Raw genomic sequence first — 24,425 nt, 5'->3', positions numbered from 1 at the left:
TTATTATTATTATTTGCAGAACCGGGGATTGAACTCAGGCCCTTGCACTTGCCAAGCGTTGTTATTATCATGTCTTTGTGAAGTTGTGCCTGAGTAGTGTACATATCGATTCCACTTGCCTTTGAGCTGATCATTAAACCTAAACTCAATCAATCATAAATATTCGGAAATCCTTCAGAAAAATGCCAGAGCTAAGATGGTGCTAATGCAGGTGTTTTTTCTGACTCCTTTAGCTGGACATTGCCTTGGGCCATCATCATTGGGATTCTATCCTCTTTTGTTTTTATTTCTTTTGAAGTCTTCCCTTTCCCAGTTCTTCAGGTATTTGCAGCCAGATACACTTGCAATTTACCAGATTGCTTGCAAAATCCTTCTGTAGAAGAGGACAACTTGTTGCCTTCTCGGGAACTGCTTTAGCATCAGCATGCCTGGTGGTAAGCAGGAGGCCACCTCAATCAAACCATGTCTGGCTCTATTATTTGTCTTTATGAAAGCCTGCCTATGTAGTGCAGGCTGGTCTTGAACTCACTATGTAGCCCAGGCTTGTCTCCAACTCACAATAATCCTGCCTCTGGACACCTCCCCCTACCCCCAGTTCTGGGATTACAGGCTTGTACCACCCTGATGGCTTTATTTTTTGAGGCTTCCTTGAGGACCGAGTCTCTCTCTGATTACATATGAATTTCTTTTTTTCTTTTTTTTGTGGCAAGACTGGGGATTGTACTCAGGCCCTCGCGCTTGCCAGGAAAGCGCTTATTCTACTAAGCTATCTCCCTGGCCTCTATATATGAATTTCTATTCAACTCAGCTGTCTGCAATACCTTCTCTATTTCCATAGAAGTTGCCTGTGAAGACAAACATCACTTTTCCCCCTCTTTGGTACTGGAGGTTGAAGCCAGAGGCTCATGCATGCTAAGCAAGGCCGTGCCACTGAGCTGTACCTTTAATTGGGGAGGAATTAAGGGCAGTGCTACCGAGCTTGGTTTCATCACATTTTATTTTTATTTTCTTTTTCTCTTCCCCCCATTTTATTTTATTTTATTTTTGTCTTTTTTGAGACAAATTCTAATTATGCAGTTCAGGCTGTCCATGAGCTCACTTTGTAGCCAAGTCTGGTCTTGAACTGGCAGCAATTCTCCTGTGTCAGCCTCCCGAGTACTCTGAGTGCTGGGATCACAGGGGTGTGACACCATATCCAGTTTTATTTCATCATTCTATTCTGCTTGGTATCTAAGACTTCAGTTTTCATCTCTGAAACACTGAGAACTCGCTGCACCTGTACCTCCCAAATTAAATTCCTTTTTTTTTTTTTTTTGAGATAATCTGACTATGTATTTCACGTGGGCCTTGCACTCACTATGTAGTCATACTCACAGAGATCTTCCTGCCTCAGCCTTTTAAATGCTGGGATTACAGGTGCTCACCACCACATCTGGCCCAAATTCATCCCTACAGTTGTTTTTTTTTTTCTATCTGTATTTTAGTACAGGGTTTACAGGGTCTAACTACACAGATCAGACTGGTAGTGATCCTTCCTGTTTTTCAGCCTTCAAGTGCTGGGATTATAGGCACGTGCTACCAAGCCCAGTCTCAGTCCCTTTCTCAGTACAAGTGGGGTGGGGGCAGGGCTGGCTCGGTACACCAGATTGAAAGCTAGGCCCCTTCCTCTGCCTAAACAGGTGCTTTAATCCTTTAATCCCATGAGCTCTCTGGCAGGCCCTTAGTTTCTGTTTTTGATTTGCTTGACAAAAACAGTGTGGGTGGGGATGGTGAATTAGAACCCAGACTATAAGAACTTGGAAAAAAAAAAAAAGAACTTGGATAAATCGTTAAACTGTATGCTGTGGATTCTGATCTGTAAAATAGGAGTACACACAGCAAATCATACTCAGAAAAGATGGGGGCTAGAAGGTAACATCCTGGACCCAAAATCTGTGGTTCACATTGCCAAACTGGAAAAGGCAAAGACTAAGGAACTGGCCACTATTGTAATCCCAGCACTTGAAGGGCTAAGTCAGGAGAAATGCTGAGAGTTCAAACCAGCCTGAATTACAGTGAGATCCTATCCAAAAAAAAAAAAAAAAAAATTACAGATCTGAACCCAGTATGGTGGTACACATGTAATCCCGGCACTCTGGGAGGCTGAGGCAGAAAGGTCAAAAAATTGGAACCCAGCCTTCAACATAGAGACCCATTTGGAAATGTATTTGAAAAATTGGGGATGTAGGTTAGGGCAAAGGCTCTGGGTCCAATTCTGTGTGTGTGTGCATGCTTGGCTGTGATCTCCTTGTGTTGCAAAAAACAAACACGGTACACACAGCCTATAATCCTTAATCTTGCTTTTGCGCATTGCTAGGGTTTTTCTTTCACAACCGCCCCTCCCGTTCCCTCCCTTTGCCCTCTCCCACCTTCGCTCCGCTTCCCCTTCTCCCCTGCCCGCCCCACAGTCAGGCGGAGGCCGGAGGGGAGGGGCGAGAAGGGGATCGCGCCTGCGCACTGCGCGGCGTCGGGTGGGGTCGGGTTTATACCCGGCGTGATCAGCTGACGCTCCGCATTGCAGACTGCAGAGTCGGGCGGCGCCATGTACGCGCTCTTCCTCCTGGGCAGCCTGCTGGGCACGGGTGAGCCAGGGGACCCCTCCCCCCACACCACCACCTTAAAGCAGGGAAAGAGGAGCTCCGCGAGGCCACCGCCCCGAGCGGGCTGAAGTCGGCCCTCAGCTCCGGGGCGGCGGGCGAGGCCGACTGCGCAGGCGCGGCCTGCGCTCTCTGTGGGCAGGTGGGCCGGGGCGGGGGGCTGCGGGGTCGGGCAGAGGGGGTCGGGTGGGCCTGGCCCGGTGGTCAGCTCGCTCCCCGGGGACCCTCCTGCCGCAGGTCGGGGCCTGGGCGTCGGGGTCCACGTGGGTGCGGGTCCCGAAGTTGCGGGGGGCGGCCCTACGGCCTGAGGGTGACCTCTGCTTGGGGTCCCCACGGAGGCCGGTGTGTGGAAGGGCCCAGGCGGGGGCGTAGTGGGCCTGATCGCTTTTGGAAGGCCTCACGCCCTGTCCTGCTTTCAGATGCGTTACACGGCCCTTGGCCTATATTTTGGGAGAACGGTAAGTTGGGAGAAAAGTGCAAGGAACCGTAGACCTATTTGTTGTCCCAGGATGGTGCTGCGAGGGTAACGTAGGCGCAGGTTAGGAAGGCAGAGCCTTGGAAACAGCGCGCTGCCTCCCTGCCCCCTTGGCCCCGCTATGACCTTTATTTTAGTTGTTTACTTATTTTTTTTCTTAATATTTTAGTCTCATGCACATTAACGTGGTATAGAGAGGTGAATGATCGACCTCGCACATTCTGTTTTTATTTCCTGGATATTTACTTGAGACAGGGTCTTAGCCGTGTAGTTCAGACTGGCTTTGAACTCATTATGTAGGTCCAGGCTGGCCTTAGAACTTTTGGCAATCCTTGTGTCTTTGCAGAGTGCTGGGTGCCTTCTGGGCGCTGGGATTATGGGCTAGCGCCACCATGTGTGGCTGAAATCATATATTTGAAAGTCGTGGAGCTTGACTTTAATTTCTATAGAGAATCCTGTGTCATAGCCCATGAAGGAAATAAACCTGATTATCAACTTCTCCAAACTTAGTTTCTGTTTCTTATTTACTGCCCCATGTTGTGGTGCACACCTGGAATCCCATTCTCAGCCCTTTAATTTTTTTTTTTTTTTAATCTTGAAATAGCATTAAGATTTGCTGAGTCACTGAATTACCTTGGCTAGGTTCAGATTTGCAGTCCTCCTACCTCAGTCTCTCAGAGGGCTGGGATTACGGGGATAGATGACCAAATTCAGGTTTTTTTTTTTTACGGTACTGGGGATTAAACTCAGGACCCTGCGCTTGCCAGGCAGGTGCTTATTCTACTGAGCTATCTCCCTGGTCCCCATAGTCAGGTTTTAATAAACAACACCAAAGTGGTCAGCACACAGATGGGGGTGGGGTTGGTTCCATCCCTGGGCCTGCCAGTCATGGTGAGACTGGGTGTGGTGATGGTGTGCCTGTAATTCCAGCTCTTGGGAGGCTGTAAAAACAGGCAGCTCACTATGAGTCCGATCTGTGCAGTGAGACCCTGTACACACTGTAGACGCTTCCATAAAATAAAAAAAAAAATCAAAGCGAATGATGCAGTTGATCAAAAACGTTAATTATGGACCAATACATAACAGATTTTTTTAATGTCCCTTTCAGTAATTCTAGACTGTCTTGAGCTTGGAAGGCTGAGGCAGGACGATCACAAGTTTAAGCACAGCCTGAGTAGTTTAGACCATATCTCAAAATAAAAGGTATAGCTGAGCAGCAGAGTGCTTGCCTAGGAGGTGCACAGCCCTGAGTTTTAATTCCTAGCACTGAGGAAAAAAGTGACCTTACATGAAGTTCTTGAATTTCCATTACTTGTAGGCCATGAAGTGATTTTTTTGTTGGCATTGAGTCACTGCATAAGACTCCTAAGCTATCTGAGTCAGCTGCCTCGGTGGCCTATAATCCTAGCACTTGGTCCAGAGCCCCTGGGCTCAGTCTCTGAAACACTCAGATATGGGAGAAAGAGTTCTGACTTGGATGTCCAGAAGGTGCTTATCTTTCGGAAATGAAAGGTCAGACCCTGGTGTAGAGGGTTGTGTTGGCCTGAGTGTGTTTGATCAGGGGCTTCCGACCAGCAGGTAGGTAAGGCTGTGTGTGAGCTTAGTGGCCTTGGTATGACCTTGTGGCCACTCCTTTAGGGTCAAACTATTAACAGTGTGGAATACTGGCCTGCTTTCAGTGAACTGCTAACCCTAAGGTTTCTCAAGATGCTCACTGCCTTTGCCCCTGTCCAGGAAAGCATGGGCACCATACATAACCTGGCAGGTCTAGGAAATGGAAGCTTTGCAGCTTGTGTTTTAACAAGGTCTCCAGGGCTAGGTGTGACTCAGTGTTAGAGGCTGGCCTAACCCGTGCCAGGCTCTGGGTCCCATCTGCGCACCACCGGAAAAAATCCTGGGGGTAAAGTCATGGTATTTGGGTCCTTTTCTGCCCTCTCTGTTGTCCCTGCCTTTCCTCCACCCTAACAGGTAAATAGTGGCCTAATGAGAGACTCAGAGAACACCTGACCAGTGCAGGGGTTGACCCTGCAATCATAGGCCATTTCCTGGGGCGCTAGGCCCAGAAGGAGGAGTCTCATGTGCTGCCTCCCACACCCCTCCACACTTCCACACCCCTCCACACTTCCCTCTTAATTTTAATTTTAATTTTATTTTATTTTGGCAGAACCGAGGATTGACCTCAGACCCTTGCGCTTGCCAGGGAAGCACTTATTCTGCTGAGCCATCTCCCCAGCCCCTCCTTCTTAATTTTTAAAAAATACATGCGATTTAGGGTTGGCCAGATATCTCAGTGGATTTAGGCACCTGCTTAGGCAGGCTCAGGGACCAGGGGTTCAATCCCTGGTGTGCCGTGCTGGCCCCGTGCCCAGGGCACACTGAGAGGGCAACTGGGACTGGGCGTGGCGCGCACCTGTGATCCCAGCACTTGGTGAGGCTGAAAATAGGATCACTATGAGTAGTGAGACCCTGTAGACTCCACTAAAAAACATTAAAAAAAAAAATCTATCTATCTATATATGGTGCATAATGCAATTTAAATAGGCGAGTGCCCTGCATGAGCCCTGGGTCAGTGCCACAAGGTCCCTGGAGCATTAGCAGCAGCTGGCTGCCTCCTTCCCTCCTGCACTCCAGCTCCTAACACCAGATCTGTCAAGGTTTTGAATAGGTGAGTTGCCATTTTGGACTTTTGGTTTTCGGAGACAGGGTCTCTGTGTAGCCCAGGCTGGCTCTGAACCCACAGCAATCTTCCTGGTTCAGCCTCCCAGGTCCTGGGATCACTGGTGAGACGTGTATGTGGGATCTTCGTTGTCAAGGTCAAGACCAAGCCCTGTGCAGCAGCGTTTTGAGCCAGTCAGCTAGCAGAAATTGTAGAATATTGGCTGCCGGGCTGCAAGACCTATTCACCAGTTCTTTGTTTTTTTTTTTTTTGTTTTTTGTTTTTTGTTTTTTTTGTTTTGCTAGGAATGAGGGTCTAGATTTTCCTTAACACAGCAAAAGGGAGTCATCACAGGCCATTTTCTGGGGCACTGAGGCCTCAGTTACCTTGACCTACTTACTTAAACACAGGGGTTTTTGTCTGTTTTGGGTGTTTTTGGTGCTGGAGATAGAACCAGGCCTCAGAACAGCTGCCAAGCAACTGCTCTACCGCTGAGGTACACCCCGAGCCTTCTACATTTTTAAGTAATTTTGAAATGATGGTGATACAGGGATTAGAGTGAGAAATTTGGTCCTTGTAAGGGTACTGATTGTTTTATTTACAGCATGCAGTTTCATAATTCTGAGGGTGAGAGAATTGTGTCACACTGAGCTGAGACAGGAGTGGAAGGTTAATGTTACCACATTACTGATACCGTATGACCTTGGGGAAGGTCCTTAACTGACTTCCTCAGCTGCAAAATGGCACTAATTAATGCCTGTGTCACTGGGTTGCTATAAGGCTTCAGTAAATTAAGATACAGAAGGGCTTAGCAAGGTACTGTTTGTTGTTGTAGCACTAAGGAGTTCAGTTTTGCATTGTCAACATCCACATCCTGCCCTTGACTTTGTGATTTCTCAGCATCTTTCATTTCAGAGGCTATTAAGAAGCTTGGCGTAGCGGCATGCACCTATAATCCCAGCACCTGGAAGGCTGAGGCAGGAGGATCGCTATGAGGTGGAGGCCTGGGCTGCATAATGAGACCCTATGTCAGAAAATCAAAACTGGAAGAATGCAACAAACAGAACCTTAGAGGCTGTTAGGAGTTTATAAAGCAGACAAACTGACTCCTGTGGATCACTGTGCTCAGGGAAACAAGGCAGGTGGTCATTAGCGAGGAGGGAGCCCGGTGAGCTTTAACTGCTCCTGCACAGCTTAGGCCTCAGTGCTCTGTGCTTGGCAGCCCTGAGGGTTAGAGCGATTATTGGTAACCCGCTAACCCAGCTCCCTGGGTGTGGACCTGCTGTGGAGACCTGGGCTTTGTCTACTCGAGCTGCCAGCCTGGCTTCCCCATCCCTGAACGGAGGTGATGTGTTTGGAGCAGGGAGAAGCTGGCTCAGGGCCAGCACGTTCAGTGGGAGGTGGGGTGAGGGGGAGGTAGCCCCCTATCTTGCTGGTTTTGAGCCCATTTGCACCCTGGCCCAGGCTGCAGCCCTGAGCCGGTTTCCCCCTCCCCTTTTCTATGTAAATAGTTTCAGTGTATCAGTCCATTGTTTACTTCTAGCCCTTGGTCTCTTGAAGCCTTTTTTTGTAGTGGGAGAGAAACTGGCTCTGCAGAGCCAGCTTAGACTGAATTAAGTAGGAAAAGGGAATGAAAAACAAAGAGAATGAGCAAAGATAAAAGTATACACTACTCCTGGAAAATGGAAAGTTATGGGAACCTCGCTTAGCATTTAGGCGGCCTTGAACTTGAGGAGATCTGGCTGCAGCCTCCTGAGCGCTGGCTTACCTCACCTCTGCCTTCTGTGCTAGGGATGGAACCCAGAGCCCTTGGATGTTCTGTCACCAAGCCCTGTGCCGCACCTGTATCAGCTTAAAGGATTTTCTTTTATTTTCTGAAATTAATATTAGATTGTATGAGTTAACAAGGCTTTGGTTCAAGTGATGTGTTGGACTGTGTCACAGGTTGGTATCCAGGTTAAATCTACCCATTCCCCGTCTCCCTTCCACTGATGTTAGGTAGTGGGTGCTGCCGCCGCCACCCATGTCTTCTGTGTCCCCTCGGGCTCTGATTTGAAGTAAATGTGAAAAGAGAAGCAGTTATAATTTGAGGAAATGATTCTTCTTCTAATGGTTCTAGACATTAGTCATTTTCTAACTGTTCAGACTTTTGTTTTTTGACAGGGTCTTGTTATGTAGCCCAGCGTGGCCTTCAATCCAAGTGGTCCTCCTGCCTCAGCCTCCCAAGTACCTGGGATTATAGGTACATGCCACAGTGCCCAGCTTGAACATACAGTCATCATCATTTAAGTACTGGGGTGTGAACTTAGGGCTTTCCCAATGATCCATATCCCCACCCTCTTCTGTCTCACCAAGTTGCCCAGGCTGAGCTGGAACTTGGGATCTTCCTGCCTAAGCCTCCCAGAAGGCTGGGGTTACAGGTGTGCACTACTGCCTGACTTGGAACATAAGATCTTTTTAATGAAAACCCTTACCTTAACACACTTAGGAGAAGATTTGTGTTATGTTTCTGTTATTTTTCTTTTTGTGTGGTAGAACCCAGAGTCTTAATGTGTCAGGTGTGTACTGTCCCTCTGAACTTTGACCCCAGGCCTGGTTTCTTTGTAGTCTTCCTCACTTGGCTGCTTCCGGATGCAGTCTGTGGCAGTGTCACCTGTTGTGTGCCCAGGGAGAAACCCCAGTGCAAATGTAGGCCGAGGCACGAAGGACACCGGATGTCTTGGTGTCATGACGGAGGAGGAGGACTGGGTGGGCGCGCCAGGTGTCTCAGTGGCCCACTGCTTCCACCTGGGTGTCTTCTCAGTGGCATCTGGGGGCTGTGGGGCCTCGGCTTCCCCTCCTGTGGTCCAGAGGGCTCACTTTGAGCATTTCAGATAGAGACAGTGTTCTGTTCAGTATCAACCAGAAGCAAAAAACCAAGAGCGATGTGGATTATAGACCCACATGTGCCTGCAGCTTTCTGGTTTGTAGACGACTGGGTGAGACAAGTTGAGTGAGTTTCCGTATTAGTGGGGTTGGCCTGGGTCTCAGCTCGTGTGTCGCTGTCTTCCTCAAGAGTGGAGGGGCCATGTGGCTGTTAGCGGGAGGTGGGGAGTGCCCAGGTCTGTGGTGGCACACTGCGTTGACTTCCAGCTTCTTCGGGGACCTGGTGCTGTCGCCTCTTCGCTCTCCTGGAGCTAGAAGTTAGGGCAACCTGCGAGGGGTCCCTTTCATGGTCAGAGGTGACAGCATAGCCTTCTCCAAGGTGACCTTAGTTTATCCCTGCTCACATCCATCTGTCCTGGTTTGCAGGCAGTTTTCTCAGCAGGACGTTATTGAAGCAGAGAGCTTTTTTGTTGTTCTTTGGTCCTGGAGCTATATCTCAGGGCCTCGTGCCTGCTGGGCAAGTGCTGTACCACTGAGGGGCACCTCGGTCTCGAGTACTCACTGAACTAGTCAGGAATTTATGTTCCCTAAATTGTGGTCTTTTGAGAAAGGGTCTCACTGTGTAGCCCAGGCTGGCCTTGAGCATGCTGCAGTTGTCCTGCCTCAGCCTCCCGGGTGCTGCTGTGCCCATCTGCCACTCTCGGTGAGCTGAGGACTTTGCATATCCCCCTCCCTCAGGAGATGCTGCGTGCACTGTGTGGGTTCCTCCAGGCAGGGAGATTTCTTGTTCTGGAATCATCTTGCTTGTGGGGAAGATTGCAGAGTGAAGCGGTAGTGGGCGAGGAGAGCCAGGGAAGAAAGAACCTTTGTTCTGATGGGGTGGAGGTCAGCCAGGCAGGCTTAGGCGCTTTCTTTTTTTTTTTTTTTTTTTTTTAGGAACTGGGATTGAACTCAGGCCCTTGCACTTGCCAGCCCTCTTTTTTTTTTTTTTTTTTTTTGTGGCCGGCTTAGCCTGCCCAGGGGATGGGCCTGTTGAGGCATGTGGTGCCTGTGGTGCTGAGGATCGAACCATACCCCTGAGCTTGCCTAAGCTTGTCTAAGCAGGCGCTTTATGCTCTACACTTTAGTCTGTTGAGCCGTCTCACTGGCCTTAGGCACTTTCTTTTCTGTGAGTTTTTTCATTTTATTTTCTTCCTGCAGTACTGGGCATTGAGTCCAGGACTTCACAGAACCTAGGCAAGTGCTCTATCACCAAGCTGTATCCCCAGCCCCTTTTCAAAACCCATATTGTGAAACATGGTGTGGCTAGCCCAGGCTGGCCTTGAGCTTGGCATGGTCTTGCCCATGCTTCTGCACAGCCAGACCCCTTGGTGTGGCCCCTGGGGGTGGGGCAGGCCACCTCTGAGTATATGAAAGAAGGGAGTGTTTTTAAGAGCTTGATTCTATGTAGATGAGCCCTTTTTGCTGTCTGTTGTGCATGACGACAGTTGTTCATAGTAGTCAGCATTGTGTGTCCCATTGCTTCCTGCTCTAGAGGATGGTGGTGGTGGATTCCCCTGAGAAACGCACGGGGCTTGGAGTCGATGCTGCCTGATGCTGCCTCTCTTTGGAGTTACGCTGCTCATTTCCTAGCAACCTGCCTGTTGCTATGGGTGATGCATTACCAGGCAGCAGATGTAGTGCACTGTGGAATTTGTGCTGTGCTTGGTCACATGGGAGACCACATGCACTTTCTGTTATCTTCCTGTGACTAGACTCAGTATTTAGCATATGCTCCCTAAAAATGTTTAAGAGGAAAAACACGTGTTATGTGGCTGAAATGAGGTGATCTCCCGAATGGAGCCTACAGTGTGTGTTCCAGGAAAGGCCCCCTTCACGCAGAGGCTGTTTGTGAAAATCTTTGACAATGACATTGTGTACATGGGTTTTTCACATCTTCCATGGAGGCAGCCTTTGTAAAAGCTTATCATTTAGAGACCACTCTGAAGGGTGGGTGACATAGTTGATCGTGCCTGAGTATTAGCGAGGTTCCAAGGCGAACAACAGAGACGTTGCATAATAGTGGCTGAAATCCGACAGAACTGTTCGATGTTTGTTTTAGATGGAGTCTCATTGTGTCGTTGAGGCTGGCCTTGAACTGACAGGTACCCCAGGCAGGCCTTCATCTCAAAAGGCTCCTCCTGCCTCAGTGTCTGTGTGCCAGCACCCTGTATGTAAGAACTGGTCACTGGGCCCAGATGGCTCAGAGCTGCACTGCAGGATGGGAGCAGCCAAGTGGGTGTTGCGGTGGTGGCGCCAGTGACTTCCCAGACTGTGACGGCTAGAAGAATGAAAGATACAGATAGTGAAGAAATCCGTGACACATTCCGAGTCTTTGGCGAGGATGGAATGGTTCCATCAGTGCAGGTCATGTCGTGACAGACTTAGGCAAAAAAGTGACAGAGGAAGAAGTAGATGAAGTGTTCAGAGAGGCAGATAGCGATGGAGACAGACAAGTCAGCGCTGAAGAGTTCGCACAGGTGGTGTCTGCAAAATGAAGGCTACTTTCATCTACCCTCCCCCACCCCCCAGAAGAACCCAATTGAATCTTTCACTTACCTCTTGGGAAAAACAAAGATAAGAAAAAGTTCATTTGTTCATTCTGTTTTTTTCTTTTCTTTCTTTTTTTTTTTAATTTTTATTGTGTTTCTATATAGCAAAACTGTCAAAAGTACCTTCTGTCCACACACGAAATCTGTGTCGGTTGGTGGTCCTGTCCCCTAATGAAGCTGCACATCAGTTTTGCAATATAAGTACTTGCAGTACCTTAACAATAGGGAAGCACTTAGTGGACTCTTTAAAGTGCCTAATGATTAATACACTATTTGGGGCGACCAGTTTTTCGTGAATGCAGCTTGAGGATTTAAAATTGGGGGCCTGGGGAGATAGCTCAGTAGAATAAGTGCTTGCCTGGCAAGTGCAGGGTCCTGAGTTCAATCCCTGGTACTGCAAGAAATAAAAATAAAAAATAAATAAAATTGGTTTACCTCAGCGTGCTGTGCAGAAATGGATAAAGGATAAACTGCTGAGGTGAAGCCCCACTAAAAGGGTGGTCCTCTGCTCTGACCCATGGTGGCAGTGTCCCACCAGGGTGGGTGGCATGCCTGCTTGTGCTGGTTTAGCGATGTCTGCGTTGTACTAAAGTGAAATGGGTGTCAGGCTGTCACACTCAGCCAGATTAAGAAAATCTATGAGGGAGCATCTTTGGACTTTCTAAAACCTGCGTCATGACTTGGAGGTGGCAGAGTAGGCTGTGGCTGTGGACTTAACCATCAGCATTGCTGTTGGAGAAATTGCAGTTCATGTTCTTTCCAAGTAATAAATGCTGCTCTTTTTTCCTCCCAAATAAAAAAAAAATTACCTAAAAAAACAAAAACAACAAAAATCTGTGTGCTCATAGGAAAGTCAGAGCCATTAGTCAGTGGTGGCTGTGCTCCTGGAGTGCTCCCATATCCAGGCCTTTCTAGCTCTGTGCTGCAGCTGTGAGGTCTCGCCCTTTTCTTCATGGTCTGAGGTGGCTGATGAGGTTCCAGCCGTCACATCCGAGGTTGAAGGAAGCAGTGATGGCCCCTGCTTCCATCCCATCAACCAGGTTGTAGCCAGTTTTGATTTTTATTTATTTTTTATATACATAGTACAGGTCCTACAGGACCTCACTAAACAGATCAGACTCATAATGATCCTTCCGTGATTTCAACCTCCCAAGCTGAGATTACAGGTATGCACCACCACGCCCAGTCTCAATGGCAGTCTCGGTGTGCCCTGGGGCAGGGCCTGCACAGCACGTGGGGATTGAACCCCAGTCCCTGCATCTGCCTAAGCAGGTGCTCTAGTCCGCTGAGCTATCTGGTCTGCCCTGTGTAGCCATTTTTTAAATGCAGTGTTAAAGTTTATTCAAGAAAATAAATATGAAGAGTAGGAGAGAAACTGGCTCTGCAGAGCGACTTTGGACCTAACAGATAGAAAGAGGGAGAGCGCAGAGATAAAAGCGGGCGCTGCGTCTGAGAAACCCAGTGTGGACTGTCATGGGAGGAGGCGACAGCAGCCCAGGCTGTGGCCTTGTGGCAGACCTTGCCACAGAAAATACGGGAACTGTGGCTGTTCTTTAATCTTGGCACCCAGGGGTTTCATTCGATAGTAGTTGTGGATGTGGGGGAGCAGCTTGCGGTCTGTGCCACACTTGGGAGTGCCAGTCCCTCTAACAGGTTGCAAGGCTTCAGGGTGACGTGAGAAAAAAAAAATATACTCAAATATAAAAATTAGGATGTGAACAAAATTAAAAGAGAAAAAAGTGTGAACATCCCACCCTTTCGAGGCAGGAGGATCATAAGTACCAGCCCAGACCGTGCAGAGTAGTGCTCTATTGAGCCCCTGACTTGACCACAATTTACAAAGGGGACGTGACGCTCTGCATGGGCTTCCCCACTCAGGGCTACTGTTAGTGACCCAAGAGCTGCCCAGGGCCACGCCTGAGATGCCCTGCTTTCCTGTGTTTTCTGTGTAGATCTCCGAAGAAAGAGGCTCGGCATGTAATGCCACCTGCCTTCTTGCCCCCAGAAGCGGGGGGGGGGAGTTGAAGGGCTCTGCTGTGGTAGGAGGGTCTTAGCCGATGGCTGGTGTGCTGGTCACTGAGCGCTGTGCTTGTGGCCGCGGCACCTTGTTCTGCAGCGCTGGGCACTCAGCCTGGCTTACTCTGCAGGCTTGGCACCCTTGGGTCTTGGGGTAAGTAGCTGGCAGCATCTGAGGGTGCGGGTGACACCTGTGCAGGTGACTGCCTGGTTAGATGCAGAGCAGGCAGACACAGCAGCCCCTACGGCCCTCTGGGCTGGAGAGTGGTCCCTGGGATCCTGCTGTGGCTGTCCCTAGGAGTGATGGCACCCCAGCCCACTCGCTGTCCAGCCACTTTCCTCATGAAGAGTGCGCCTCCAGTCCTCCCTGTGGCTGCCCCTGGCTCCTGTGTTTCTGGAACACATCACAGCTACTCCGGAGATGTCCACCTCCCTCTCAGGGCTTGAAGCCGGCCATGGCGGCCTGAGGGCTTGGGGCTCCTCCTCATCAGTAGGCCATTTGGCCTTGCCTCTGTCTGAGTGTTTTTCTCATTCATCCTTAGAGTTCCCCTGCCACCAGGTCCCTGACAGCCGCTTCTATGGCAGGATTCCGAACGTAAATGCTTCTGGGAAGGGGATGCTACACCTGGAGACTCCCGAGCTCCTCGGCTCCGCTCGACTGGCAGCTCCTGATGGGCTCTGTGGCCTTCAGCTTAGTTTCTGGCGTTGAGCTGTTGATCCTGAGGCCCTGCAGCTGTCTACCCCTGTGGGCCCGTCAAGGTCAAGTGTGTGTAGTGCTGCAGCTTTTGCAAAGAGACACCTTCATCCATTTTTCTTGAGGCTTGAGGAATATGGTCATGTCTTCCCAAAAAGTATGTTTCTAGCTGGGTGTAGAGGTTCAGGCCTGTGATCCCAGTGCTGGGGAGGCTGAGACAGAGCCCTGGTCCGAAGGCCCCATAGCAGAAGAAGGAACCCACCAAGGCTTCTTACATTATTTGTGATGGGGCTCACACTGTGTTGCCCAGGCCAGTCTTGAACTGCTGGGTTTAGCTCAAGAGATCTTTTAAATGTATTTAGTACAGGGCCTACAGGGTCTCATTACACAGGTTGGACTTGTGATGATCTTCCTGTTTTCAGGCCACTACACCTGGTCTTAATCATGGCTCAACATGCCCCAGGGGCAGGGCTGGCACTGCACATACAGGGGATCAAACCTGGGTCCCTGTGCCTGCCTAAGCAATTGCGTTAGTCCACTGAGCTGTCTTGCTGGCCCTCCTCAAGAGATTCTCTTGCTAGGTGGGTGTAGTGATCCACGCCAGTAATCTTAGCACTTGGAGGCTGAAGCAGGAGGGTCCCCATGAGTTCCAGGCTGGCCTGGATTATATAGTGACTTAACAGTAGCCCGAGCTATATAATGAGACTGTTTTAAAACAACAGAAAGCAAAAACACATTTTTAGAAACTTAAGAGCTCAGCTTTATTTCCAGGTTCCATGGAATTTTAGGCTGGAGCCGATGACCATAGGTCTGCACACCCCTGCCTCCAGTTCAGTTAGCATTTTTGTGCTGCTCATGGTATTGAGCGGCCTTTGTTTTTTGTCTTTTTGTGGTACCTGGGGATTGAATTTACGACCTCATGCTTGCTAGGCAAGCACTTTTTCCACTGAGCTATCTCCCTGGCCCTGAGCAGCCTTTGTGATTGAAGGTGGCAGGGGCTGGATTAGTGTCAGCTAAGAGAGCTACCCAAGGTTCTTTGCAGTCCAGAACTGCCGGTCCAGAACATAGGCAAAGGCCTGATCAAAACCGACTACCTTGTCTCGTTCCTGGGGGAGTGAGCTCCCTGCAGATTGTCCGTGTGCCTTGAGTCTGTGCTAGGGAGCATTGTTTCTTGAAACCCCTTAAGTTGGGGGTCAGCTGAGCCAGTTCATGGCAGAGAATAGCTGGGTCAGAGTTAGTTGTACTCTGCTGAGTATTTACTGGTAGGTGTGGGCAATGGCAGTTGCTTGTACCTGTCTTCCTTGGCAAGTTCTCTCCTGGTCCTGACCCATGATGCCTGAGCCTGACCTCTTATAAGCCTGTGCGCCGCTGTAAGCTCTTTTACCCAGAGACCCCTTTGCGTAGCTTCGTATCCATCACTGAGTAGAACCAGGTGGTATGTCTCTTTGTCTCTCTGTCTCTGTGTCTCTGTGTCTCTCTGTGTTTCTGTCTGTCTGTCCGGTCGGTCGGTCGGTCGGTCGGTCGGTCGGTCGGTCGGTCGGTCTTTCTTTCTAGACAGGGTCTCACCATCTGGTTGACGAGCCCAGAGTAGCCTCAAAGTGCTGATCCTCCTGCCTCAGGCTTCCGAGTGCTGGGTTAAAGGTGTGCACCTCCATGCCCTGTCAGGCTGTGTGTCTTGCTGAGGCTTTCAGGAGTCCCAGGAAGGCCTAGTCAGGAAGTTGCTGGGTTCGGGGCTCCCATTTGCAGTCTGCCACGAGTACCACACAGCCTTCAGAGCTCTTCCCTTCCAGCCTCTTGGTTTCTGTGCCCCCATTTCCTGCACCTCTCACAGCCTAGCTTGGTCACACAGCAGGGTAACCAGACAGCCACCTGGGAGCATGTGGTTTTGCCCCAGAACCGTGGCCCCTGGAGGTGGAGAGCTGGCTTGTGCTTGTCGTTGGGCTCTGGGGCAGGAAGCTCATGTTGCTACAGATGAGTGATTCCTCCTCTGGTGTCTGAAGTGTGGGGGGTGCCTGTGGTCTGACTTGGCCTTTTGGGAGGACTTCAGTGTTTGCATAGCCATGAAGCGTCATGTCCCTGTGTCCTGCAGGAAGAGCTGTCCACCTGCCCTGTGTGTGTAGAGTTGGCCCATGGCTGGACTGGTGAGGCACAGCAGTGGGCAGCGTGGCTCCGAGCGTGCATCCTGGGCGCTGGCTGGTGTCTTTGGGGGCCCCGCTCTAATGTCTAGGTGCGTCTGGCCCTGTGCTACCCCGTGATCCTCTTGGTGTGGTCCATAGTGTCTGCTCTTCCCACTGAGTAGGCCGGTTAGAGAAGAGCCTGGATTCTGAGCTTCCCCCAGCCTTCCCTCCTGAAATCAAGGATGCAGTATACCCGCTTTAGTGAAGGCGCTCTCTAGATGGTTCACTTAATTTTGTTTTTCACTTTTCTGAGGTAAGGTTATGCTGTGTAGCGTGGGCTGGCTTGACCCCCTGCCTCTGCTTCCTGGGAGTACAGGTGTGCACCACTGCACCTGGCTAAGACTGACTTTTCAAAGAGGGTTTTCTTTTCCCCCAGTAAGTCTTCAGGTACATTACCGACAAGTACTTACCAGTCACTGCTGCTATCAGGCCTTGAAGACTGAAAATTTCTTTTTCATGTATTTGGTACTGGGTCTCACTACGCAGCTTGAAGTTGGGGGGGGGCGGGGTGCCTGTGGTCTGACTCAAGTAGTGATCGTCCTATTTTTCAGCCACCCCAGTGCTGAGATCACAGGTGTGCACCACCATGCCTGGAAGAATGAGGTTTTTGTCCCAGCTGTCCTATTTCCTGTCACTGGACAGGTCCCTCTGGCTCCTTTAGCTTTCAGGATGTGCACCTTGCTTTGACCTGCACTCCGTAGGTCTAGGTGTGGTGCAGCATCCTGCTCTCTGCCTGTCCTGATCCCTCCGTGCATGGACTCTGCCTGGGGCCTTTCCCCAAGGCCATAGCTGGTGACACATGGTGTGTCTTGTCTGAGTGGCCATGTGTTCACTTTATGAGTGGCCCATACAGTGTTATTTTCTGGCTGCAAACTTGTTTATGTGCAGACACTCACATAGAATTAGCATTATAGACGTGTTGCGCTTGTTCAGCAGGCACTTAAACACCTGAGCTGATGGGCAGGCCCCCAACGCATTGCACTTGAACAGCTTCGAGAACCCTTGTCTGAGGCCGGCTGTGGTGGCTCACACTTGTGATCTGTACACTAGGAGGCTGCTGCAGGACGATTGCAGAGTTCAGACCCAGCCTGGGCAATTTAGCAGCTTAGTGAGACAGTGTCTCACAGGAAGAGAGTAAATTGGTAGTGTAGCTTAGTGGGAAGGCCCTGGGATCAGTCCCCATATTGGGATAAAAAAAGAATCCTTCTCTGTTTATGGGACAATGGAGATAACCAAGTCTCTTCCTGTAGAGTGTGACTCTTAGGAAGAAGCTTGGGAATCTACTTTATTTACTTTTTTTTGGTATTGGTGATTGAACTCAGGACCTTGTGCTTGCCAGGCAGGTGCTTATGCTGCTGAGCTAGCTCCCTGGCCCTCCTTCCCTGTTGGATGTAATAAAAACATGACTCTTCATGTTTGGCTTATAGGTTTGGTTTAAAAACAAAACAAAACTAATTTCATTTCATTCTCAGTTCTTCGTTCTACAGAAGTAGAAGTCTTCTCTTTAAATTACCAGGTTTGCCCTGCGATTGCTCTGATTGTAGAACTTCAGATTAGAAGGATCCAAAGTCCTGGTACTCCCTGATCCCAGAAATGTTGGTTTGTTTGTTTTTTTTTCAGAAATGTTGGTTTTGACACCTCTTGGGTTATGTTTTTTAGGCTGGGGAGGGGCCAGGCAGGGCTGGGGAGAAGCTCAGCGCACCCCTGTGGAGTGTACCCCACTCACACTGCTTTTCCTTCCAGCTCTTGCCAGCCCTGTCACAGACCTGAGAAAATGCTCCGGAGGCTCAGGGGTGCTGTGCCAGGACCTCAAGACGGCAGCGGACTGCGGGGCCGTGCGGCACTGCCGGCAGACTGTGTGGAGCAAGCCAACGGTGGTGAGCTGGCTGGGTGCCTGCTTTCTAGCCTGTCTACTGCTTACTGTCACTGTGGGCGTGGCCATTTTACCAGTCAGGTCCACCTGGCCCTTGGTGGCAGAGATATGATCAGGGCTTCTGTGCCCAGCCTTCAGGGGCAGTCTGCAGGCACCACCTGCGTTTTGTTTTGAGAGCCTTCTTCCCTCCTCCCAGATAGACAGGCCACCAACTGAGACCCAGTCCTCCTGCTGCAGCCTCCGCTGTGCTGGGGGCACAGGCAGCTGTGTGCTGCCACCCCTGGAGTGTTACCGTTTCCAACTGTGAGCACACTGGGGAAGAAGAGACCACTGGTTTTCACCTGAAGATGAGGGCTCCCAAACTGTGTATTCCCAACGCATCCTGAAGCTCCTTGGTTCGAGCTCTGCTGACCCCAGCAGGACCCAGATCTGCTCCTGGCTCACTCTGGGCTGTGTTGGACTGAGTGTAGTTTAAGTTCTCATTTTGTGCATCTTCAGTAAGAGAGGAAAACGCGATTAAACAATGCTGCTCTTTCATCAGATAGTTCTACATTAGAAAATTGCCTTCTGTGGCCATAACTACTTTAAGGTTTGGTTTCTGATTTGTATTCAGTCTGGTTTTGAATACTGATACTTTTTTTCCCAGACTGAATGAGGATATGAGGATTTTCTTGCTTGTATTTTTTTTTTTTAAAACAGTGTATGTATTTCAGGATGGCCTTGAACTGTGTGTGTATTCTAGGCTGGTCTTGTGCTCCTCTTGCCTCAGCCTCCTGAGTGCTTGTTTACATCAGTGCTTCACCAGGCCTGGCTTGAGGACTTTCTTGGCTGGTCTTGTGGCTCAAGCTTATGCTTGTGGTCCCACATAGTGTCAGCCTGGCTAGGTCTCAGGGTTCCATTTGGTTTCCCTGCGTGCCGCCCAATTCACCAGTGTCTCTTGCCTCAGCCCCTCCTGTGGGGGTGTGTCTTCGAAGGAAAGGTTTATTTAGCTCACATTTAGTGCATAGATGTAGGGGTTTCAGTCCATAGTCAGCTGGCTCCAAGGCAGGGTGGCACATGGCACAAGGTAACAGTTCTAGGCAGCAGAAGATTGCAAAAGCAGTAAGAACAAAAAGGGGAGCAACAGGCCTCTTTTCCTCTTACATTGTAGGTAGGCTACTCGTCCCTAGTGGGGGTGTAGAGCTCACACCATCTCCCTGCCCTCCTGTTGCACAGGATGTAGATGGTTATAAAGTGACCCTGTCACCCTGCTGAGTCACTTAAACTTCTGAACTTCTCAAGTTGACACAAGGTATCAACTAGTACCCTCCACCCCTTGTTAGCTTGGCAACCAGACACATTTCTTTAAATTGGTCTTCAAATATAAAGACATGCTCATTCTTATCATTTCACAGCTTAAACATGATAACACAGGTTTTGCAATCCTTACAGATCAATATTAAGTCTATCAAGATTGTATTACATTAGAAGCATAACGTTCCACCCCTGAACCCGTACAGACTCATGTGTATCCTTCTTTGCAAAAGATATTTAGTCCATCTGCAAGAGTTGCCAAAGTTCTCAGGCTCGTGAGATAGCTCAGCAAACCAAGCGACTGCTTTGACGAGCGCAGGGATCAGGGTTCAACCCCAGCCAAAGTGAAAATGAGAAAAAAATTGCCAAAGTCCTAACAGTTTCAGCATTGCTGAAAAGTCCACTGTTCCAAGTCTCCTCCAAGATGTAAGGCAAACTCTTAGCTGCAAGCCCCTGTACAAATGGAAAAAAAAAAAAAAAGCCAAACTTCTAACATTCAGTGATACAAGATAAACATTTTGCTGTACCAAATACTTAAAATGAAAAAAAAAATTGCATTATTATGTCAAAAGAGAATGAAAAGGGCCGGGGAGATAGCTCAGTGGAATAAGCACTTCCCTGCCAAGCAAAAGGACCTGAGTTCAATCCCTGGTTCCGCAAAAAAAAAAAAAAAAAGAAAGAAAGAAAGAAAAACTGGAATGATTTAAGTTGCTTTCCAAAAATGAGTATCTACATTCTGCTATGGTTAACACCTCCTATACCTAAATAAACATGTATTTTGAGAACTACAAAAATTTTTTTTTTCATTCCAAACTTACCAATGAAAATACAAAGGCTTAGGACCAAAGCAAGTCCAAAATCCAGCAGGGCAAGCATTAATTTCTGTAGTTCCACGTGCAGCATCTGAGGCAATATGTAGCACAGTGTGGCTTGGGCGGCTGCACCCCTGTGGCACTTGTGGTAGTAGCTCCCAGGGCTTCTCCTTTGCTCCCTCCTTGTAGCTTTCCTTAGATGGTCCGCTTCCCTGGCTTCTCCAGACTTCTGGGGTCTCCACTGCAACTTTGGGCTTCCCACTCACAGCTTCATAAACCGTAAATTGCCCTCGGGGCATACCACCTCCTTCCAGGTCTTCTGAAGTTGATGGAGGCCTTCTTAACCCCACAACTCTTGCGTTCTGCATATACCTAAAACCAGCACCATGTGGATAATGCCAAGGTCTGCTGCCAGCTGGGGTGGTAGCCCAGCTTTCCATTCTCTTGGCTGTAGGGGTCAAGTGCCTGGATCACTGGACGCTGAATCCAGTTCTGAGGAATAAATTCTCTATGCTGCCACCATTCTGGAACGTGGTGTTCTGTGGCTTTCTCCTCACAGCAAAGTCTTTCTTGCTTTGGTGGTTTTGAGGCTGTAAAGGGTGGCGGTTTGCTGCTGCTTGTGATGCCCTCAGGCCACCTTTTCTGTTCTCTTCTCAGCAGTTAAGATCTCCTCTGCCCCTCTTTGCACTCCATGTCTCTACTAGAGCTCTTCTCGCCAAATTCACAACATTTTAAATTATTCTGTTAGGCTGTGTGTTCTTGATTCGCAACACAAATCTGGTTAAATGTCTGCAACAGTAACCATCCACAGCCTCAACATTCTATTCTTGAATTTTCTTCTGCCAGATTAGTCTGCCGCCCTTAATCTCAGTCTCAGGGAAAGTCTGGACACAAGCAAAATGCAGATATAAGATATATATAGTATAATAATAATTTTTTTATTTTATTGAGAAATATAGCAGTGAGGTAATTTCAAAACAGGTTAGTAGGACAGTTACAATAATTAATACATGCATATTGTTGTCTTCATAGTAGTTATTCATAGTACAAGATGCAGATGTGACAGGTACACTTTTTGCCATAACACACATCCCAGTAGCTAGGGTAGTCCTTCCAAGCAGAAACATCCCAGACCTGGTCCTTCCTTACCAGTAGTATTTCTGTTGGCCTGCTGATCTGAGCTCTGACCCGAATCTCCCATAGAGAACAGCCTGCAGTGTTCCAGTTCTACTCTTTCAGCTGGCATCTCTTCCTTTCCAAACTCTTTGCAGAAACCATTCCCAAAGGCTCTTGAAGAACTCCGTGGTTACCTATAGACACAGCAATAACCTCACTGCTGGTATCAAATTCTGTCATAGTTACTTTCATTGCTGAGACAAAATACCCCACACCCAAAATTAATGAAGGAAAGGCTTAGTTAGTTCACAGTTTGTATAGAGGTTTCAGTCTGTAAGGGCCGGGGTGGCATGGTGCACAGGGGCACCAATTGTAGGCGGCAGAATTCAGCAAAGCAACAAGAGCAGGAAGGTGGGGGTGGCAGAGCAAGCCGCCTGTCCTCCCTTATAGTGTAAGCCTGTCCTCCCCCCAGGGGGCTGTGTAGCACTCTCTGCATCTCCATCCTTCCCTTGCAAAACTTGCAAAGGCTCAGGATGCCTGCAAAGTGAGGCCCTCAGCCCCCTGCTGAGTTGCTTAAACTTCTCAAATTGACACAATGTATCAACCATTGTAGGGCAGAAGTCCGTTGATACCAAGAAGGGAGCCTGTGCCTGCCTGCCTGCCTTAACTCTAAGGGCACCAGCGGGTGTTTCTAGGGCTCCTGCCCTGGGTGCCGCCCAGCCTTATCAGGAGGCTGGCTTTGGGGAGTGTCTCTGATAAGCACATAACACTGCCTTGGAGCAGAAAGGAGATCGAGGTCAGCAACGTGCTGGCCCTGACTCCGGAGCCACCCACGGGAGCTGGGCTAAGTCTGTCATGTTTCCTTCCTCAGCTGTCTCTCAGGCACACATGTGGCCCAGGCACCTGATTGTGTACCCCCATGGGGGGTCAGGAAGGGGTCTGTTGGCTCACAGGATCACATCTGTCCTCCCCAGGTGTCCCATACCCCTAGAGGCAGTGAGCACCAGGACAGAGTGTGTGACTCACCTTGATCCCTGCCCTGGTCGGGAAGGGCCTTGGGGTCTGAAGCTATGGGGTGTGAGTGTGTCCCACAAGCACAGATCCGTCTCCCTTGTGTTTCCTTTCAGAAATCCCTCCCATGCGACATATGTAAACAGGTGGTCACAGCGGCGGGCGACCTGCTGAAAGACAATGGCACCGAGGTGAGCTGCTGCGGTGGGTCGCTGTGGCTGTGGCTCCTGAGAGCTGTGCTTGGGGCCAGAGAGGTGACCAGGCCAGGGCTGCCTCCTTCTGTACGCTGGGAGCTGCTGCAGTCTGGCTCCATCCCATTGTCTTGTAGGAAGTACTGTCTACTCTAGGCTGTACAAAAATTAGCTTTAAGGACTAGTTTGCTGGCCTCTGGCCCAGATAGGAAATGCTCAAGGTTAATTGGGATTTTATGTTGCACGCCATTAATGTAAGGAAGCGTGTGTCTATCACTTTTGCTTTTTCTGCTCTATTCCTGTCTGTGAGGCTGCAGGTCAGAAGGTCTTCATTTTTCTTTTCTTTGCTCTTTTTTTTTTGGGTGGGGGGACAGGGTCTCACTATGTAGTTCAAGCTGGTCTTGAGCTTACAGTGATCCTCCTGCCTTCAGCCACCTGAGTGCTGAGATTACAGGTGTACACAGTCATACCCAGGCTCTGAATTTTTTTCTTTTTTTTTTGGCCTGTTTTTGCTGGCAGAGACCCAAGTTATCAAGAACTCTCTAGTCTTTACAAAATCTTTCTGAGACAGGGTAAGTTGTCCAATCTGGTCTAGAACTTGCCATCTTTCATCAGCCTTCCAGGTGAATGGGGTTATAAATGTGTGACATTGTGTCTGGCTTTCTATTCTTCTTTTCTTTGAGGGCTGTTTTGTGGGCTTGTGCTTTCCGGGAGTTGCAGAGGGCACCCTGCCCTCAGCCCCGGCTGGGAGGAAGCTCTTCCTGCGTCTGACCTTTGCCTTGTGTCCCCTGGTATCCCCTGCAGGAGGAGATCCTCTCTAACCTGGAGAGGGTCTGTGACTGGCTCCGAAGCCCCAACCTGTCGTCCTCATGCAAGGAGGTGGTGGACTCCTACCTGCCTGTCATCCTGGACATGGTTAAAGGGGAAATGGTAGGTGTTGGGCATGAAGGGCTCTTCTCTAGGGCACGTCTCAGGCCCAAGGAGGTCACCATCTGCCGAAGGTTGGAAGTGAAAGCTTGTTCATGCTTTGGGGTTCTGCAGCGCCTCGTGCAGCTCTGCCATCGAGGGTTGCTGTGGCACACAGGGTCCTCTGGTACTTGTCAGGGTTTTGTGGGTGAGTGCCCAGCACGGGGGCAGGGAGCCTGAGTGTGTGCATGGGTGCCAGCTGGTGACTCATGCACTGAGGCCGAGAGGAGACAGTGAACGAGCAGATGGCTCCTTGTCTGAGTCCTGTGTGTCACTATCGAGCATAACTTGGGGCGAGCTGTGGGAGTCGCAGGGGCGCCTGTCTTTAGTCTGGTGTTGGAGTGGCCTGGGGAGGAGAGACATGTAAGCAGTGTGGGGCTAGTCAGGCAGGATGTCTGGGACAGAGCTGAGGTGTTGGCGAGGAGGCCTGTGAGGCTTTGTTCAGGGGCAGCAGGACCCATGGAGGTGAGAGGGAGTGGGCTAACGGGCCTCCAGGGGCACTTTCCAAGGGGATCCTTAGCTCCCAGGGCTGAGAGCTGCCATAGAGGACACCCCAGAGGTTATGGCCCTGTGAGGAGACACCGGCATTCTGCTGTGGAGGATGAGCAAGGGGAATGACAGGGAGGGGGGCTGTTGGGGTGTCTCCTGGTCCCTGGTAGGTGGGGACTGAGCCACTTGCTGCAGTGGAGATGAGGAGAGCTGTTGGGCTGGGGCAGGCGGAGGCCTTTCAAACCAGTGGACTGCATGAGCTGGTGGGGCTGTGGCTTAGAGGTCTGGGCCTGACCCTGCCCCCGACGCTCCTCTCCTTGAAGGAAGAGCTTCCGGTGCCTGGGTACTGCTATATGGTTGGACACCTGGACTGTGGTCTGTGTTGTCCAGTTGTATGGAGCAGTTTGCACTTGCATGACAAAGTTGGGCTTCCTTCTTCGCAGTCAGGGGATGGCACCCAGGCCTCTGACATGCTAGGCAAGTGTTCTTCCACTGAGCCATACCCCAGCCCTTCATATTTTTTATTTTGAGATGGAGACTCACTAAGTTTTGCAGGCAGGCCTT

At 49.8% G+C, this 24,425-nt stretch overlaps 1 protein-coding gene and 1 pseudogene across 3 annotated transcripts in view; one reads left to right on the top strand and one right to left on the bottom strand.

Annotated features, from left to right (window-relative positions):
- Positions 1-191: 191 nt before the first annotated feature.
- LOC101576678 lies at positions 192-836 on the bottom strand (annotated as a pseudogene).
- A 1,676-nt stretch (positions 837-2,512) lies between these two features.
- The window catches only part of Psap (prosaposin), a 31,524-nt gene continuing 9,611 nt past the window's right edge, over positions 2,513-24,425 (top strand). For all 3 annotated transcript variants that reach the window (XM_023718525.1, XM_023718524.1, XM_023718522.1), the window contains exons 1-4: positions 2,513-2,621; positions 17,854-17,987; positions 22,332-22,406; positions 23,211-23,336. In XM_023718525.1, coding sequence (XP_023574293.1) covers positions 2,582-2,621; positions 17,854-17,987; positions 22,332-22,406; positions 23,211-23,336 — 375 coding nt within the window. In that variant the 5' untranslated portion in view covers positions 2,513-2,581. The remainder of the gene's footprint in view (positions 2,622-17,853; positions 17,988-22,331; positions 22,407-23,210; positions 23,337-24,425) is intronic.

Source organism: Octodon degus, unplaced genomic scaffold (assembly GCF_000260255.1).
Source record: "Octodon degus isolate 3935 unplaced genomic scaffold, OctDeg1.0 scaffold00005, whole genome shotgun sequence".
Taxonomy (NCBI): Eukaryota; Metazoa; Chordata; class Mammalia; order Rodentia; family Octodontidae; genus Octodon; species Octodon degus.
This window is presented reverse-complemented; position numbering and strand designations above follow the sequence as displayed.